Consider the following 19,589-nt stretch of genomic DNA (forward strand, 5'->3'; position numbering starts at 1 on the left):
ACATGTCTTTTTTTTTTCTCTTCCGATTTGAAATAGTCACGTGTTTGATAACTTTGGAAAGTATTATGAGAGGCGAGCATTATTGCAGTTAATGAGGGCTGGCTGTGTGTTAGGTGTAGTCCTATACCTGCAAAAAAGGTAAGGACGATGCGGGCAGCACTAAGTGGTCCAAAAGAGGAGCCTGAGGGTGCCACAAGTGCCTGGTCTTCTAACGCCTGTGTTTAAAAAGTCGCCCCAAGAATCCAAAAGGCCATTAGAACGGCACATGCCACCTAGAGGGATGGCTCAGGAGGGTCTTAGCTTCTCACAATGCCTCAGGCAGCTGTCGCGATGTAAAGAAGTCAGGTAATTTTCCCCCACTCCAATATCTACCTTTTTATTTTGAAAATAGATTGAAACAATCAAAATAATGACATAACGAGTACTAGTGTTCTATCTACATGCAACATTGGTTACTATTTTGCCGCATTTTCTCTTTGTCCAGAGAGCTTCCCCAGCCTCCCACCCGTTTGAAAGTTGCAGACATCATTACACTACCCTGTGTCACACCTAAGAAAATCAGCATTATCGTGTCATCATATGCCAGTCTACATTAAAATTTCCCCCAGTTGCTCCCCAAATATCTTTCATAGCTGCTTTTTAAAAGTTTTTGTTCTAGGAATTTTCATTGCCCATTTTTCTATTGTGGTCCTATTAAAAATAGCATATTTTAATAATATAACACTTAAATCACACATTTAAGTTGTATCTTCTTAACATTTGTATAATACTCTGAGCCTATATGCTTAATTTGTTATTTTTCAAAGTATTCACTTCTCCCTGGGCACCTTTTCTAGACCTCCAGGCCGGGGATGCCTTAGGATAGACTCTACTTCCCAATTATAAGCTGACTTTCCAGACGACCCCAGGCCTTGGACAAAGAATTTTCCCACTGCTTTACTGTGCCCTAGCAGTTGGCTTTTCTGTAATCCAGCCTAGTGTGGAGCACAGCCTAGTGAATGATGGCTCGGTCAGTGGTCAAGTTGTGCTGAGTTCAAGTCCTGATGTATCCTTTTAGCTAAAGGCAAGCTGTTTATCCTCTCTAAGCCTTAACTTTCTCATCCCTCGAACTGGTCAACCAAAGGATGAAGAAAAAAGAGAATGAAATTCTATCCAGTCTTTAAGTTTCAGTTTGAAATCTTCACTCATCTTCAAAAGAAATTAGAAGAAATCTAAACACACATAAGAACAAAGGGGCAAAAAAGCTGGAAAGACATTTAAATGGAACTGCAATTTTCTACAAGTGGCAGGATTATGAAAATTTTTAATTTCCTTTGTTGTAACTTCATGCATATGCTGATTTTTCTACCATGGGTATATAGAATTTAGTAGTTGAAGAATAATACACTTTATTTGAAAAACTGCTCACACCTTAGACAAAAATCAACTCAAACTGAATCATAGATTTAAATGTAACACTTAAAACTATAAAACTTCTAGGAGAAAACCTTCAGGACCTAGAGCTTAGTGAAGAGTTCTTGGAAATTACAATGAAAGCACAATCCATAAAAGAAAGCATCATTAAATCAGACCTCATCAAAATTAAAAACTTATTCTGCTAAAGACCCTGTTAAGAGGATGAAAAGACAACCTATAGACCAAAAAAAAATATTTGCAAGCCGCATAGCTGACAAAGGACTCATATCCAGGACATGTAGAGAACTCTCAAAATTCAGTGGTAAGAAAGCAACCAATCCAATTAAAAAATGAGCCAAAGACATGAAAAAAAATCGGTGTTCAACGTTGTTGAAATGCAAAATAAAACCACAATGAGATATCATCACACACTTATCAGAATGGCTAAAATAAAAAATAACGATAGCACAATGCCGGTGAGGATGCAGAGAAACTGGATCACTTATGCATTGCTGGTGGGGATGCAAAATGGTACAGCCACTCTCGAAAGACTCTGGCAATTCTTTACAAAACTATACATGCACTTATCATATGACTGAACAATTACATTCTCAGGCGTTTATCCCAGAAATATGGAAACTTATGTTGACACAAAAACTATACACAAATGTTCATAGCACATTTATTTGTAACAGCCCAAAACAGGAAATAACTGAAATGCCCTTCAGTGGGTGAATGGTTAAACAAAATGTGGTACCGCCATACCATAGAATGCTATTCAGCAATAAAAAGAAATGAACTATTGATACAGGCAACAGTTTGGATAGTTCCCAGGGAATTATGCACAGTGAAAAGTCAATCTTGACAGGTCACATACTATATGATTCCATTTATATAACATTCTAGAATGACGAAATTGTAGTGATGCAAACAGATTAGTGGCTGCCAGGGGTTGGAGATGTTGGGAGGTGGGGAGTGGGGTGGGGGTAACTATAGAGAGGTAGCAAGAGGTAGGTCTTTGTGTTGGTGTAATAGTTCTGTATCTTGATTGTGGGGGGTTATGGGAATCTACACATGTGATAAAATCACGTAGAACTACATACACACATTGTACCAATGTCAAATTCCTGGTTTTGTTGTTATATTATAATTATGTAAGATGTAACCATTGGTAGAAATTGGGTTAAAGGTATACTGGGACCTGTCTATTCTCTCTTCGCAACTTCCTTTGAATCTATAATTATTTTTCAAAAAATTACTCGCTCCCTAGATAGTAAGTGACATTAACCCCCAGCAGATATAATCCAGGAAGAAGCCCACCTCCGGCATCCTAAGGTTCTTCCCGTTTTACTCCTGACACATACCATCATCTATCAATTATCATACTTATTTGGACATATGTCAAAGTCTTTGCTTATAGATTGAATGTTTGTGTCCCCCACCCAAATTCATATATTGAAACCTAACCTCCAATATGTTGGTATTTGTGGTGGGCCCTTTGGGAGGTGATTGGGTCACAAGGGTGGAGCCCTTGTGAATGAGATTAGTGCCTTACAAAAGAGACCCAAGAAAGCTCCCTTGCCCCTGCTGCCATGTGAGGACACAGCAAGAAGTTGGCAGTCTGTGAATCAGGAAGAGGGCCCAAATCTGCTAAATCTCCTGGCACCTTGACCTTGGACTTCCCAGCCTCCAGGACAGCAAGAAATAAATTTCTGTAGTTTATAAGCCACCCAGTTTATGGTATTTTTGTTATAGCAGTCTGGACAGACTAAAACAGTCCCTAAACTTGTCTCCAAGTTCACTGAGGGCAGGACTTGGGTCTGATTCCCCAGATTTCAGAGCCGCTATCAGAGTGGTTGTTTAATCCATGTGAACTTCATGTGTGCAGTGAGATAGAATGGTGACTCACTGAGAGTGAGGGCGCCAATGGCCTCTATGGGGCTGGGCTGCAAGTGAGGAAGGAGACAGATAACCACGCTCTGTAGGGACGTAGTTGGGGTCTCTGTGGGTCAGTGTTGGGAGAGGCAATTGCCAAGCGGCCTGAGTGTCCCTATATGTTCTTGCTGGGTGTACCCAGTATCCAAGGCCCTGACTGCTCTTTGCTTGGGCAGCTTCTCAGAGTTGTGTTTTAACGGACAAACCCTTGAGGGATGAGGTAATGTGTTCCCTCCAAACAAAGAGCAGGCTTGCTTACTACCTGCTGTACAATTGGTAAATGCTCTGAGCTCAGTGTTTCTCAGTTGCAGTGCAAGCCCACTGCATGCATACTGTCCACCTGGGCCCCTTTGTATGCCCTCTTGGGACTTGGGGTGCTCATGCTGCTTGCTGTGTCATGAGCAATCAAGTCTTTTGTCTCTGACCCATACGTCTCACGTCTTCTGCCAGCATCCATGGAACTGCGGCAGGCTAACTTGTTAGCTTGCAAGTATGATAAAATCCCCAGACCCTGCTGGAGTGAGGTTCCTGGGCAGCCTATTGTTCTGACCTAGCCTCAAACTCTAAAGGGAATGGCACTGTCTCAGCTGGGTTCTGAAGGTCTTCCTGAAGGCACCTTGTTGCCTTTGGTGATGAACTGTCCTTTCACCTCGTAGCCACCCGGACCCTTCCTGTGGCTCTTTGGGTGATTAGTCATATGCCCAAGAGGTCCCTTGGGGACAAAATTCAGGCCAAGTCACTGTCAAATGATGGGCCTCTTTAGATCTCATGCATCTGTCTGCCTGACAGTTCTCAGAAGTATTGACTCCATCTATCTGTCTCCTCACCCCTCAGGGATGCCAGGCAAAGATGATCCAGGGGCACAGGAAAGAGACAGGGGGCAGAGCACGTAGCCCTGACTTTGTACATTCTGAGAACTTCTATTTATTCAAACATTCAACATATTCATTGCTGAATGTCTCCAAAGTGAACCACTAATTCTTTCAGGAACACAAAAAAGAATAAGACAGAGCCACTGAGCATAGAAGAAGCTAGACGATTTGGGGTTAGATGACTTAGGTTTTGACTCCTCTGGACCAGCATTTGTGACCTCAGGCAAGTTAGTTAACCTCTTGGAGAATCAGCTTTTCTTATCTGTAAAATGAAGTAATATTCGAATATATACATTGGGGATTGCTTTAATAACATGGAAAAGCATTCAGCATGTTGCTGGCCACAAAGTTGCCTCCATCTAAGGACCTAAGTTCCCAACTTCTCTCAAAATTCACAGTCATGGGAGGTGGAGGAGTCGAGATGGGGAGGGGAGCTAGTCCTGGACTCAGATTACAGGAACAAGAGAGGAGCCAAGGACCCCAGAGAAGGTCCTTGGAAGTCAATGGCCTCCCTAGCCCTCAGCACTCAATTCTATAATTACTCAGTCACTACCCAGAGTGTAGATAAAACACTTAGTGATAGCCTTAAACTCAATGAATGTTTTATTGTTTTAATCACTGAGTCACATGTTGTTGTCGAGACATTGCTAATAAATCCAAAGTCATGGGTAGCCAAATGTTGGATGGACTCCATTCCTTGGCCTTATGTGGCCACTTTTGGTCTGGCATCTTTGGGAAAATGTGGAGATAAAGTGAGATAGTGGATTTTGAGACTTTTCCTCACTGGAGATCACCCCAATTCCTGGGTGTCATGAAGCTGGCTGTAGCTCAGTTTTAGAGTGGGGCTCTTTTGAGTCTCTGGGGCCTTTTGTCAAAGCCAAGTCTGCAGACTCTTGGATGCTCTGTGCCACCCTGAGCCCTGACTTGATGGCCGTGTCAATCCAGCCGTGGGGCAGGGTTGTGTGCTCGCCGGCAAAGTAGACCCTCCCTTCGGGTTTACAGAGTTCCCGGGCATAGTCCACATATTGGTAGGGGGTGAAGAAGGCGAAGCCGCCCATGGAATAGGGGTCCTGGCCCCAGTGCTTTACCATAGAGTAGGGGCACAGGGTCCGCAGCTCCTCCTTGGGGCGGTCATGGACTGCGGCCAGGTCATCCAGGACGACATCGACTGCCCGGGTGTGGTCCATGGCAGCAAAGAAAGAAGAGTCGTCATCAACGGTATAGGAGGCCAGGATGACCCCTGTGCCATTGGGAAAGATATGGCTGGGATAGTAGATGAAGCGGGAAGGTCGATCAGTGCTGGACTTGCCTCCAAAGATGCCTTCATCTTCCCAGAAACGCTGCGTGCAGGCCAGAATCACTTTGGTGGCGCTGTTATAGTGAACGGATCGCAGTGCATCCTGCTTACCAGGGGAAAGAGGTGGCTGGAAATGGAGAAGCCGGGCAGCCTTAGCTGTGCTGGCCACGATCACATAATCTGCGGTTAGACGTGCCCTGGGCTGCAGTGGGTCTGGGGTCCGGTAGGTGATATGGACTCGGTCTCCATTTGTCTCTACCTCCTCCGCTGATGAGTGGAGCCAGACCGTCCCTGGCAAGAGGGCAGCATGCAGGGCCTGGGGGAGCTGGTCAAAGCCCCCAACGATTTCATGGAACCTGAGAGTGAGCAAGCAAAGGAGGGAGAGGGAAGTAGGTTGATGGACAAGGCCATACTGAGGATGGGCTGTTTAGACTGGACAGAGGCTGAGCCCTCTAATGGACCTGCTCTGGTCCTGTGTGCTAGGGAGATAAGTCACTGGCAAAAGGAAGGCATGCTAGGCAGGGTGGCCCTTTGCACCGGGGAATTAGAGAAAGGCACCACTTTCCGCCAACAAATCAGAATAATGCATCCCATCTGGGCAAATACAATCCCTTGCCGGAGCCCCGGTCTTGGAGCTGGATCATGCTGGCTCTCAGATACTCCCCTCCTGCCCCCTTGGGTGGTCACTTCCATGCAGGATTCCTGGCTATGGGGCCAACAAAGACCCAGGTTTCTTACAGGTCCTCTCAGCCCCTTCCATAATGTCCTTCGAGAGAGCCCAGCACAGCGTGACCCTCGACACATGCAGCACCATTAAGATCCTCCACTTGGCCTTGCTTAAGATCCCCCCTTTTCCTTCCATTTCCCTTTAAGACAGTCTTTGGCTTGAATTTAAATGGATTCACCCTGAATAAAAATTCTGGAAGGAAGGGAGAAGATGCTACTGGGAAAAGAAGAGGCCCGGATGCTCAAATAACTAAGCCAGTCCCCTCAGCCACTGTGGGCTCGCAGTGTCTGTTGCTCTCTTGGAAATGTCTGTAGGCTGTTTTTTTGGAGTTGGATCATAGAACCCACAGGGAGAGTAAATCCTAGTTTATTTTATCTTTGCAGCCCCAGACCATTTGCACAGGAGCCAGGAGTTTGGTGGCTGAAGTCTGGAGTTAACACCCCTGATACAACTTCCTGGGCTGAAAGACAGTAAGTGCCCAGTGTAAGGATCCCTGTCTGTGTAACAGGAGAGGTAAGGCCCACAGCAAAGCAGGCCTGTAGCCTCCGGATGTGACTGCCTCTTAGCCAGAGGGTCTCAAAGTGGGTCTCCTAGACAGAAAGCAGCAGCGGCCTTGGGAACATGTCAAAAACAAAGATTCTGAGGCCCTGGCCCAGATCTACTGAATCTGGGACTCGGGGTGGGCCCCGGCCACCTGTGATGCTGAGGCTCAATGGGGTTTGGAGAACGCTGCTTTCCCCCTTCCCCATTTCTTTTGAAATTTTCCACCTGATGTGTCTAATCTATCTTTCTATCACTTTCCTGCTTAGTAACTGGCTAACCCATGCCCATTTTCCCACCTCCCTACCCCACTTCCCACCGGGGCTCCTGGAAGAAGGAGATGATGCCTCGCAGGGTTTCCACGAAGGCCTCATAGTAGCCAGCATCTGTGTTGAGCAGGTCCCCGATCATCTGCACGGCCCCGAGGCTCAGGTTCCCCACCTTGATCAGGTACTCCTGCACCGACCGAGTGTAGAGAGAGAAGGTAGGGGGGTCAGAACGTCTGCGAACAGACAGGAGAGCCCTTGATTCCTGCCTAGGGACAGCAAGGAACAGAATTGGGCATGGTAGAATGGGAGGTACATACTCAGCCTGGCCCCTGGCGGCTGCGAAGGCTCGCCCTGGCACGCTAGGCTCTGACAGTGCTCACATTGCTCTCCCTGGTCCTAATAATGGGAAAGCAGCTGACACTAAGTGCCTCTCCCCACATGCACACATTTTTATGAGCCTTTCACTTGTATCACCCCCATATATAATGTTAAGAAGTAGCTTATCACTCCCCTTTTACAGACTGGGAAACTGAGGCCAGGTCTTCATGTCTACCTCAAGTGTCTTGGGCCCAGTCTGGCTTTGCTGACCTCCCTGTAAGGTCTGGGCCCTTATGATGAGCAGGAGGAAATCTGGGTACTGAGTATTTTTTTCTTACTCTGCTTTAACCCCCCACCACCCTGTCGCAGTCTGGGCTAGCCCAACAGCAAATGACCCTGAGGTTCTGCTTCTGGTGCGCCCGCCAGGCGAGAATGTGCCCCATGCTTCACTGCTGCTTCCTTCTCTCGGGCAAGGCCAGAGTGGACTCAACAGAGCTGGCCAGGAGGGATCCGTCAGTTACGGTGCCAACTACCTGTGTGCACAGGTCTGAGGGGTGTCCAGGGCCAAGTTGGTCCCGTTGTTACCAGTACAGGCAGCCCTGGAGGCTTGGCACTTGGGGAACAGGCCTATTACAGGCTGCCAGGATGGCAGGGCACAGCTGGCCTAGCATTAACCTGGGCAAAATGCCTCTATCAAACATGCTGGTTTAAACTAGAAATAAGACTACAGGGCCCCACCATCTCAGGGAAAACATCACTGAAAAGTTCTTGGAGACACATGGGACTGTAAGACCTACAGTGTGGACAACCAGGACCAAGAGAGGTTGCTAGGCTCTCTGCCTCTGGTGTGGGGTGTGGGGTGTGGGGTGGGTGGGAGGAGGTACTGGCAATTTGCTCTAGCTTGCCTTATTCTCCAACCTTTTATCTCTCCTTCCTCCCCACGTCCCTCCTTCTCTTCCTCCGTTCCTTCCCTTTTTTCTGCTCCATCCATCCCCACCCTCTCTCGCTCTCCAGGAGCTTACGTTCTAGCAGGGGTAACAGAACAGCTATGTGGACATCTGGGGGAAGAGCGTTCCAGGCAGAGGGAACAGCCAGCCAAAGCCCAGAGGGTGCGCTTGACAGAGTAAGAAACAGTAAGGGGCTGGGGTAGGTGGGCGAGGAAGGACTCCTTCTTCCTCTCTGGCAACCCTGAGCCACAGGACCTGGCTCAGGTGCCCGCTGGCTGCTGGTTGGGGACGGCAGGTCAAAGGTTAATATCACTTCTCAAGCTGGGAAGTGGGCAAGTGGTCCTGCTGTGGTTTCCGTGGAGGCATGACAGGGTGAGGTGTGGGCCACAAGAAGCGAGGGGTCTCGAGACTGACCTTGGTAGAGAAGGAGTCGTACTTCTCCAGCACCTGGCTGCAGCTGCTGGTTTTCAGCTCCTCCATTACCTGGGCACGGAGGAAGGAGGGGCGCTCGGTGAGAAGCAAACTCCGCCCCACGCCCTCACCTCAGCCCGGTCCAGCCCCCCATGCTCCAGCTCCTTAGCTTCAGCTTCTGTGTGGCTCCCAGCCTTGCTTTATGTGCGTCCCAAGTTCCAGGACTGCGTCCCACAGCTAGTCTGAGTGTCCCCATGGCGGAAACTTCACCTCCACTATTAGACAGACTACGGAGCGTGTACGGGTAGGGGCCAGGGCTATGCGGTCAGCCTGGGAGTACCGGAGGTGGCAAGTCTACTTCCTTGTCTGGTGTTGGACACGTTTCTGTTGGCCTCTGGGGCCACTGTGAACTGCGTGGGCATGCTGGAGAGCCTGGCGCCAAAGAACCGCTCAGTGAGGCTAGGCGAGGTAGGAGGGCTGGGCATGTATATGCTCACCCTCTGCTCACCTTCCGCAGCGAGTCTTCGAAGAGCTGTTCTGCCGTCTTCCGCTCTTCGTCAGCCCTGACTGGATAGCCCAGCAGTCGGGGGTCGGCCTGCACCTCCCCCGTTCGCCGCCGCACCCCATTGACCAGCACCCAGGTCTGGTTGTTAGAGGGATAAAACTCGTTGAGCTTCAGTCCATACTTCCTGATGAGCTCACGAGAGAGCCTGTGGAGTAAGTAAGGGACGGCTCAGCAGGGACAAGGAAGCTGCCAGTCCTCCTTGCTCCCGGGGTTCATTCCACACTCCCTACGGATTCACAGAGGCCACCCCTGGCCTCTATCCAAAGACAAGACACCAGGCCTCTCCCTCACTGTGCTAATGGTGGCAGGGCCATGAGGGAATGGGGCCACTGTAGTGGTCACACTACACCAGGGCCTCCATGCTGGCTGAGATCTCTCACTTTGCCTGAGACCTCTGTCCTCCAGGTCTTGGAGGTGCCATGAGAGCACACTGGAAATGTCTTCTGGATTCATCCTCCCTGGAGGCCATGCTCATCCCTCCCCAGCCTCCAGGCAGCATCCTCCACACCCCTGCTCGCTCCACAGGCAGAGTCCTCCTTCAGGATGGCACTCCATGAGGACACCTGGTGCTAGCTTCTGATCCCTGGGCTCCCACCAGACTCCACACCTTCCTAGAAGGACACTCATTATTTCCATCTTTAGCAAATCTAGCAGGTAACTTGACTTTTCAAGGTGCTCTTCCATCTCAATTGTCTTTTGGGATCCTCCACATCACCTTTTAGGCAGGCAGGGCAGGAGCCATTATGCCCATTATGGTAGATTAAAACACTGAAGCTTGGAGAGGTTCTGGGACAGGTCTGAAGCCACCAAAATGAGTTGGGGCAATCCAGCCCTGCTGGCTTCCAGGAGAGGACTCCCACCCGTCTCTGTCCCTCTTGGCCTCAGTGCTGATTGCTGTTCTAAGAATGTGTTCTAACTGTATGTTCTTAGATTCTATTTGGCATCCATTAATCATAGGGCTGAACCATCGCCAAAGTGTTTACCTCTCTCCTGCACATCAGCTTGCCTAGAACTCTCCTTTCGTGTGCAGACTGGCTGATCCAAGGCCATGCATGGCCCCATCCACACATCATGCCAATATTTCCCCTGCCCTAAATCACCCAGGACCACGTACCAGGCAGCTAGAGACCACTCCCGTCGGCCAAAGCCCACCACAATTATTCAAACTAGCCAGTCCTACGCTGTTTACTGTGCCCTGCCTTGCCTTTTCCTTGGAAACCCCAATAAAGGCCGTGTTCTGTGACTTCCCCTCACTCCTGTCTTCTGCCTCCTGAGCATCCCAATGCATCCCAGGGGCCCTGTGTGACATGGAGTGTTCCTTTCTCTCTGGAAATGTAAGAAATTCTTCTTTCAATGGCATTAGGCTCTCTGTGGCTACTCATCACCTCCATAAATTAAAATCCCAAGGGTACAAATGAGATAGCTGTCCAAACCCCAGCCTTCCTCACCCATCCCCTACTTCCCCCAAACATACCTGTGGTGGGCAGGGATCCTCATGGCGCCCAGCTCCACGTACCACTGTGCTCCAGGCACTCTGTGGGTCTCTATTCTGCCACCCACACGCCCTGAGGCCTCCAGGACAGTCACCTAGAAAGACAGCCCTTTCCTGGCCTCAATGAAGCCAGCCACTTCCTTTCCTGGCACAGCTCCCACAGCCCTCCTGCCTCTTCCCCAGGTCTCCCTCCATTATTGGGTCAGATCACTCACCTCTCCCTGTATTTCTACCCCTGCCTAGAGCTCTAGATCTGGCTCCCCAACCCCGCTCTTTGAGGCCATCCACTTCTCTCTCTCCCAAGTCCCCCGTCATGTACCTGGTGGCCAGCATCCTGCAGGGTCTTGGCAGCAGTGAGCCCAGCCATACCTGCGCCAATCACCACTACCTGTTTCCTTTCTGCTGTCTGCCTCAGCCCATCTTGGGCCAGCCGCACCAGCTCTTCATACTGGGGGTCCTCCAAGCACTTGAGAAGTTGGCTGTTGAAGGCCTGGGTACTCAGGCTGAGCATGGACAGGAGGCCGAGGGCCAGCCAGCCTGGGCACATGGCTGTGGAGATGGCAGTCAAGCAAATGGCTGGGGACCAAGAAGTCCAGCTTGTCTTAACACTTGCTTGAGGAGTGGTTGTATCACCAGACCTGTGATGCAACATCCCAGCACTCCTGAACACCTATATACTTCCTTCCCAACCAGAGGGTGCCTTAGTCATGGAGCCTGCCAAACCTCCTCCTTTCCCCCCACTCATCGGTGCTGCTCCCTCACAGCTCCCACTCAAGGAATGATGGAGACTGGGCCAGCTGGACTACCCTCAGCCCAATGGGGGATGAGTGGAGTGGACCTGCCCACCACGTTGGGTGCCCCATTCCCCGCTTGGGGTTGATAGAATGTTTGTTGCAGTGAGAAGACCTGATTCACTGTGGCTGTGGAAGGATGGGGTGAGGATGAAGAGTATAAAGGCATTGTTTAATAATGCCAACAGTCTCTGAGATGTACATGGCAGGCTACCAGCTTCCTAAGCCCCAGAGAGACATTCTGAGGTCATTTCCCAGACATAGCCAAGGTTCATCAGGGTTAAAGAGTTTGCCAGACTGTGAGCCTCCATTTCCACACCTGGCTAGGACAGGGAAGTTGGCACCCATTCTGGCTCAGCTCCTGGAACAGATGGGTCATACCTTCCCTCTAGGAGCCTATGAAAGGTGTACATTATATGATTGTCATTTTCTTATTGTTGTTATTGTTGAAGCTGTTATCTGTGTTATGGGCTGAATTGTACCTCCCCAAAATTCATGTGTTGAAATCCTAACCCAAATTACCTTAGAATGTGACTGTGTTTGGAGATAGGGTCTTTAAAGAGGTGATTAAGTTAAAATGAGGCTGTTAGGGTGGACCCTATGCAAGCTGACTGGTGTCCTTATAAGAAGAGAAAATTTGGACCCACAGAGAGAACCAGGGATGTGGGCACAGAGGAAAGACCATCTGAGGATACAGCAAGAAGGCAGCCATGTACAAGCCAAGGAGAGAGTCCTCAGGAGGAACCAACTCTGCTGACAGCCAGATTTTGGCTTTCTAGCCTCCAGAACTGTGAGAAATAACTTTCTGTTAGTTAAGCCACCCTGTCTGTGGCATTTTGTTTTGGCAGCCCAAGCAGACTAGTACAACCTGTCACCGTGTTTCCCTCTGCATCTTTCCCCACAGCAGAGGAGAACAGAGGGCCTGGTTCTGGCCCAGGGCTCTCAGGTCAGACCCACCTCCCCAAAGCCTTTAAAAAATGTGTATTCACTTTTTATGTGTATCCTCACAGGCAAAGCTTGGATGCACTCTTGATTCCAATCTCAGGATTTATGTTTAATTCAAGCCACCTTTTCTCCTTCTTTTATGACTGAGACAGCATAATGGCATTCAGAAAAAGAAAACACGGAGGGACAAATCATTTGTACCTCTCCTGCCTCATTCTTCCACCCCATTCCACTCATCACCATCAACAGTTGGCTGCAATCCCTTCAATTCTTGCAAAGAGTAAGATATAAGACTGTTGCTCAATAGCCTGTCTTCTCCATTTTGGACCAGAAATCAATCCCTTCTACACAGAGCCTGGCTCTTGGTGGGTTCTCGACACATTTATGGAATATAGGGGTGGAGGGATGGACAGATGGATGGACAGGTGGATGGAAGGATGAGTGGACAAATAAATAAGTGGATGGATGGACAGAGGAAAGGAATGATGAGTGGCCAGACACTTCAGGGCCTGCTGCAATGCCCCCCTCTGGTATCTGCATTTCATCACAGAGTCCAGGCTTGGGGGCAGTGCCCGGCCCAGACTGTTCCTCTCTGTCCTTTAGTTCACCTTTGCCCTGACCCTGGCCACTCTCCTAGGGGCCTCCTGCACTTCTCCAGCCTCCCTCTGAGAACTTGTGTATCTGGCTCTCTAATTCCTTTTACTGTATGCACACACATTTCAGAATTCAGCCTTTCTCCACCATCTGAATTCATCCAACTCTTCTTTCTTCAAGGAAGAGGAGTGGGGCTTATCCTTCTCCCCTCCCTCAAAGCAAGAAAGTGAAATCTGACGCATCCTGAAGTCATAGGTCTTGTCCCTTTATCTATTCACCCTTTTATGATGTTTCTTTTTTAACCACAGAGCTTATTGCTAGAAAATGGTGTTTGAAACTGTGAGCATTTCCAGCATATTGCTCAGCCCTTAAAGAGACGAGAAGATGCACGGTTGAGCCTTCCAGGAAACACAAGTGCTTTGGGTGGAGGAGATTTGCATGGAGTTACTCACACTCTCTCATCTGCTGCGGCCCTGGGGGGTCAGCTCATTAGGGCAGAGGGCTCCTCCCTAGTTAAGAGGAAAGCGGAACAAAATACCTTTGAGCTGAAGGAGCTGTCAAAACAACACAGTACAGCCCTTGATTTCACACAGAAGAAACCAGACCCAGGGAGCCTGAGTTGGCCCTGGTGCCACACAGGTATTCATTATTTGCAAAGCAAAGTTGACACCAGACCCACAGCTCTGAGCCCCTCCATCCACCCTTTACCCTCCTGAGCTAATCAACCACTGCCTTAAAGAATCACTGTATCTTGTCTCTGGGGTAGGGCACCGCTAAGCAACCCAGACATCTGCCCTTTGAGCCAAGGACCCGGTCTTCCTTGTCCACCTTGGTTTTGCCCATGCCTGGCACAGCTGCAGCTCCATTATGAATACTTAGTGACTATCTGCTGGATGAATGAACAAATGAGTGAGGATTAGATATGGAAACCACACATCCTAAATCTTCATCTTCAAGAAATTCTGTCCCTTGTCCTCTCCAAAATACATATGTCAGATGATACGTCTCCATTTTTGGTTTGGAAAGCAGGGTCATAGTAGGCCCAAGGTATGGGGGAGGCCCAGCCCAAAGCCCTAGACAGGCAGGCTCCCTGTGGGTACTCACAGACGTGGTTCTTGGGTCCCCAGGAGAGAGCTTGTTCCAACAGGCTGGTCTTGCTGGTGTCCAAGTTCTGTCTGAGAGACATGGGCAGAGTCAGGAGATGTATTCTGTCCTGCCTATGAACTTCCCAGCTTCCAGCCTTCAAATACATTCGGTTCGGCAGGTCTGGTGGGGAGCAGGCCCTGGAGAGGGAAAGCTCGGGGTGGGAGGTAAGCAGATGGAATCCAGTGCTCTCTTCTCCACTTGCTTCCAGACCTCTTCTTTCTTGCCTCCCCCTACCTGGATCGAGTGGACCCTTCCCTCACTAGTTTCCTTGGCTAGAAACCCTGAAGTAGATTTGTGTTCTCCTTCCCCTGAGTCTCCACATCCGGGGTTTCTAGCCCCCTCAGCTCTGCCTCCCCAGGGCCTCTCACACCAGCCCCCACCCGTTCTGCACTAAGGCTCCCTCCCTTACCTGGCCTAGGTGCTCCCTTCACTTTCTCCACAAAGGTCACTGCCTCTGGCCTTTCCCTGTTGGCCCTTTTCTCCCTTGGCTACCATCAGAGTGATGGTTCTAAATGCAAGTCGGGTTATGGCAGCCCCCTGATTTAAACCCCCTTGGCTTCTGAGCTACTTCACTCTCCTCTCTACTAAAGCTCTATTTTTGCATGATTATGCTTTCATTTACTCTTCGGGGCTGTGAACTGAATGATATCAGGGCACTTGCTTCTTAAGTAGCAGGCCTAGTGGAGGGCCAGGCATGCAGTGGTGCTCAAAGAATGCTCCATCAATGAATGCAGGAATGAGGTGGGGGGCTGTGCTCCCATCTCAGCCAGAAGTGAAGCCAGAGGACGATGACACAGCTGCTTTTCTGAATTCAGGCAGCGTTTTGCTCTTCCCTTCGCCTCTTCTTAGACTTGGCTCCTCCCACAGGGGCCCGCTTCTCACTCCTTCCTCCTGTTCTTTAGGATGTCCAGGACAGATTTCTCCACCTGTGGCTTAATTCTGGATGCGAGCCTCACACTTTCTCATCCAGCTTCCCACAGCATTTTTGTTCTCTGTGCACACCTCCCACTTCCCGGACTCAAGCCTGCTGTACTCCCTACAGCCCTCTCTGATTCTGGGAAATGTTACCCTCCTCTGTCTCTCTCTTTGCTGGGTGGGGAGGGTTTGGAGTTTCTAGGGGCATGGGGTGGGGAGCATGGAGGCCAGGTGCAGGCTGGGCTGAAGAGAAAGCAGAGGTTGATGAGAGAGAGTAAATGTGTAAATGTGTCAGCACCCCTGGCCTCGTGGCGGAGTGGTTAAGTTCGCGTGCTCCACTGAAGGTGGCCCAGTGTTTCGTTGGTTCGAATCCTGGGTGCGGGCATGGCACTGCTCATCAAACCACGCTGAGGCAGCGTCCCACGTGCCACAACTAGAAGGACCCACAACGAAGAATATACAACTATGTACTGGGGGGCTTTGGGGAGAAAAAGGAAAAAAATAAAATCTTTAAAAAAAAAAAATTATGTCAGCACCCCTTCCTGGCACAACAGCCTCGCTCTCTGCAACCCAGAGCCAGAAGAGGTTCCTCAATCTTGGCAGCATTCAGCAATGCGCTAGCCCAGATATTCAGGAGGGATGCTGGCATCCTGTTTCAGACCTTTCTAATCACCTCCCAAAGTGCCCCAACTTCACCACCAAACTCATGCACAGTAACCAGAGAAGACAGAGCTTCAAAGTGCTGGAGATCTTTGGAGATAGGCATAGTGCCAGCTAGGGATGTGATGAGAAAAACAACTTTTGTTTTTCTGAGTTGCTGCCTAGGCATTTTACATCTGACAACCCTGCTCACACCCAGAATCTGGACATTTGGATAAGGATCTGAGTTTAGGATTCCTGCCCAAGTTCCTGCTTTGCTTTTCCTGGGCCACCTTTTAAAATAACCACTTACGGTTGAGCCCGTGAAAAGTTAGTAACCTCTGCCCCAATCACCCTATAATTAATAGGTGCTTTCAACCCTGCTCTCTATCTCCTGCTGGCTCCTGACCTGAGACAGAGGATCCTCCTTTCTCTGACTCATTGCTCCCTCACCGCTTCTAGGATTTGTGAATAATAAACCTTGTAACTCTACTTCCTTTGTATGAGTGTATTGAAATGTGCCTTCAATCAAAATGACCCCAGGGTTTTCACTTCTCCAAGGCTGAGGAAGGCTTGGATGCTGAGGGAGCTACCTGCTCACCCTCTGTGGATGGCTTGTACATCCTCACTCAGCAGGTCATAATCTGCATCTTCTTAAATTTAATATACCAGCTATGGACCCCTAACATAAGAGCTGAGAGTAAGCCCAGTTATCTCTTATTCTGATGGACCTCATTGATTTGTTTATTCATTTATTATTCATTCATTCAGCACATCTTTACTGAATACCCTATACAGACCAGGTACTATTCCAGGTGCTTCGAATCCCCTAGGGGACAAAACACACAGAATTTCCATGAGAGGATGTGCAAATGGTGGGCATCATCATTAGTCATCAGGGAAATGCAGATTAAAACCCCCATGAGATTCCTCTTCACATCCATTAGCCTTTAGAGAATGGCTAAAATTAAACGAGTGACAGTAGGAAGTGCTGGCCAGCATGTGGGGCAAATAGAATTCTCATACAGTCTTGGTAAGTGTGTAGCTTGGTACAATCACTTTGGAAAATTGTTTGTCACTATCTACTAATGCTACACATATATATACCCTATGATCCAGAAATTCCACTCCTTGATACAGACCCAATATTAATTGAGTACATATGTCCACCAGAGACATGGGCAAGAATGTTCATAATGGCCCCAAACTTGAACTCACATGGATGAACAATGTATATAAAGTGTATATTCATACAATACTACCCAGCAGAAAAAAAAGCAATTAAACAGGGAAAACGAAACTAATCGCTGATAACACACCACGACATGGATGAATGTCACAGACACACAGTTGAGCAAAAGAAACCAAAGGATACATACTGTATTATTTCATTTACATGATGTTAAAAACAGGCAGAATTAACCAATGGGGATAAAAGTCATAGTAGGGATTATCTCCTGAGGGTGTTGCCTTGAAAGGAGCATAGGAGACCTCTCTGGGATGATGGAAATGTTTTATATCTTCATCTGGGTGGTGGCCACTCGAGTGTATAAATACCGAATGTACAAAATTTCGTTAATTAAGATATCTGAACGATACTCTATATGAACTATATCTTAGTAAAAATTTAAAAACAAATTCTAAATCATAAGAAAGTACCCATGTGCTAAAATTAAAATAGCTTTTTTTCAGGTTAAAAAAGGGAGAAAGGGAGATACTATGGAGGAGAGAGAAAGCCAACAAAACAACTGTACAGTATATCAGGTGATGAACAGCTCTGTGGAGAAACAGAAGTGGTCACAGGGCTTGGAGAGAGGTAGGCGGGGGCTGGGCCCCAGAGGAAAAGCCAGGTGTGAGGCTGAAGAGGATTGAGGCTGACGTCTGCTGAGATCTCCCCATTCTATCCACTGCCTGCATGGCTTCTAGGACTCAAATACAGCCTTAGAAGCCTAAGCACTGGCAAGCAAAATTCTCAGTAAAAGGTTGCCAAACTCCACTAGAAGAAAGTTCAACCAAGTTCTGATTTTTGTTTGTGCTTAAAAAATATCCAATACAGAATTGCTGGGGAGTCCTTGTCCTTTTTTGGAGGCTGCCTCTGGGTTGCCAGGGCCAGGTTTTGGATTTGACATCACTTCTGCTAATCTAGTTCTGATGTTAACTTCACTCATTCCTCACCCACACGCCTAAAGGAAGGTTGTCTTATGCTGTTTCCTGATGAGGAAACCAAGGTTCAAGGAAGTCAGGACTTGCTAAGAAGCCCTGATCACCTTGCATGCATGTGTTTGAGCTAAGAGTGAGTCCTGCTCTGCCTGGCTTCAGAGGATGCATTGTGCAGTGCCTCCTGGGGGTAACTACCACAGGGCTACAGACTAGGAAAGACCTGACCAACATCTGGCTCAAGCTCTGGTGCTGCACTGGCTACACAAGTATGCACACGGACACCACACACAGGCACACACCGGAGGCCCAGCAAGCGGAGCAGCTTTCAAGGGTGGGTGGTGAGCTGCCAGAGCAGGGCTGCCCCAGGAACCTGTAGCCTGCAAAGTGGACAACCCTTCAGGAAGGTGGGGACCTGGCCCACCAAGTGTGTCTTGGGACCCACATTCCAAGTGCCGAGTCCTGACTATGTAGGCTGCGGCTTGTGCCTTGATGAGTGGTAAGCTCTGCTCGGGGCAGCGAGAGGTCACGCAGCCTAGACCTGTTGCCCAATCTACTCAGAGCCAGGAGAGGGGAGTACTCAGACTGCCTGGATGTGGAGACCTTGGCCAAGGGAGGGTCTGGCAAGACCTCCGGCCTGTGCTAGGGAAGCTTGTCCTGGGGAATCTGTCCTGTTGGAGGTAGGGGGAACTGTCCTGGGAAGCCTGTCCTGGGAAAGTCTGTGCTGGGGGTCCTGTGCTGGGAGGGTCTAGCCTGGGGGAGCCTTCCCTGGGGGGAGTCTGTGATGGGGGGTTTTGTGCTGGGGCGTTCTCTCCTCCAGGAGGTTCTCTGCTGGGAGGTGTGAGCTGGGGAAAGAGACTCTGCAAGCTTGGGTTGACAATGAGTTGTCCTCTAGTCCCCCAGGATTGAGTCTGCTCACTGAGGGTGGGTAGAGGCTGGGAGGGGATGAGAGTCGGACAGGGAGGATCTAGGACATAGAAGGTGCAAGACTCTGGGCCAGTGAGGGTGAGACCCCATGAAGGGGCCCTGAGCCCTATGTGGCCCGTCACTGGCCCTCACCTGTACCCTTGCCCTCCTCTTTTTCACCTTCTCTGTCCCTCCTCCATATCCATGCCTCGGAGTGTAAAAGCTGCCCAGAACCCAGCCTGCTCATGCTCTCTGCATCCCACACAGAAGCAGATGATTACTGAGCCATGCCCTGGCACTGTCCTCTTGGCACAGGTGTCAAATAGAGTCAAACAAACACAGCAGATGTGCTATGTGGGTCTTGCTGCCTCTTCCTGGCCCCCAATGGGTTGAGGACAGGGCAGGGGCACCAGGCACACCACCACTGCCTCTGCCTCTGCCTCTCCCTACTCTCCCTAGCGAGCATAAAACAGAACCTCAAAAATTGCATGGAGGCCTCTAAGGGGGAGGGCATGCAAGGCAGGGATAGGAGGAGAGAATAGGGACCCAGGAGGAGTAGGAGACATGCAGCCCACACCCTGACTTTGAACTGCTCCATCTCAGACCCCCACGGGGGCTGACTGGCCTACAGGTCATGCAGAGCCTACTTCCCCAAGACATGTCCTCCTCTGTCTGCATCAGCTCCCAGGAAAATGGGAGACAGGCTGTCCTTTGGGCCACCCCAGGAC

General features: G+C 49.4%; 1 protein-coding gene across 1 annotated transcript; it reads right to left on the reverse strand.

Annotated features, from left to right (window-relative positions):
* Positions 1 to 4,556: 4,556 nt before the first annotated feature.
* Positions 4,557 to 11,419, reverse strand: LOC106840130 (L-amino-acid oxidase-like). The gene is made up of 6 exons (XM_014855316.3): positions 11,088 to 11,419; positions 10,751 to 10,863; positions 9,220 to 9,421; positions 8,715 to 8,783; positions 7,086 to 7,222; positions 4,557 to 5,855 (listed from the first exon to the last, which is right to left on the reverse strand). The coding sequence occupies exons 1-6, from the start codon at positions 11,313 to 11,315 to the stop codon at positions 5,012 to 5,014; spliced, it is 1,593 nt and encodes a 530-aa protein (XP_014710802.3). The 5' UTR covers positions 11,316 to 11,419; the 3' UTR covers positions 4,557 to 5,011.
* Between the last annotated feature and the right edge of the window lie 8,170 nt (positions 11,420 to 19,589).

The sequence above is a fragment of the Equus asinus genome, chromosome 10 (genome assembly GCF_041296235.1).
Source record: "Equus asinus isolate D_3611 breed Donkey chromosome 10, EquAss-T2T_v2, whole genome shotgun sequence".
NCBI lineage: Eukaryota > Metazoa > Chordata > Mammalia > Perissodactyla > Equidae > Equus > Equus asinus.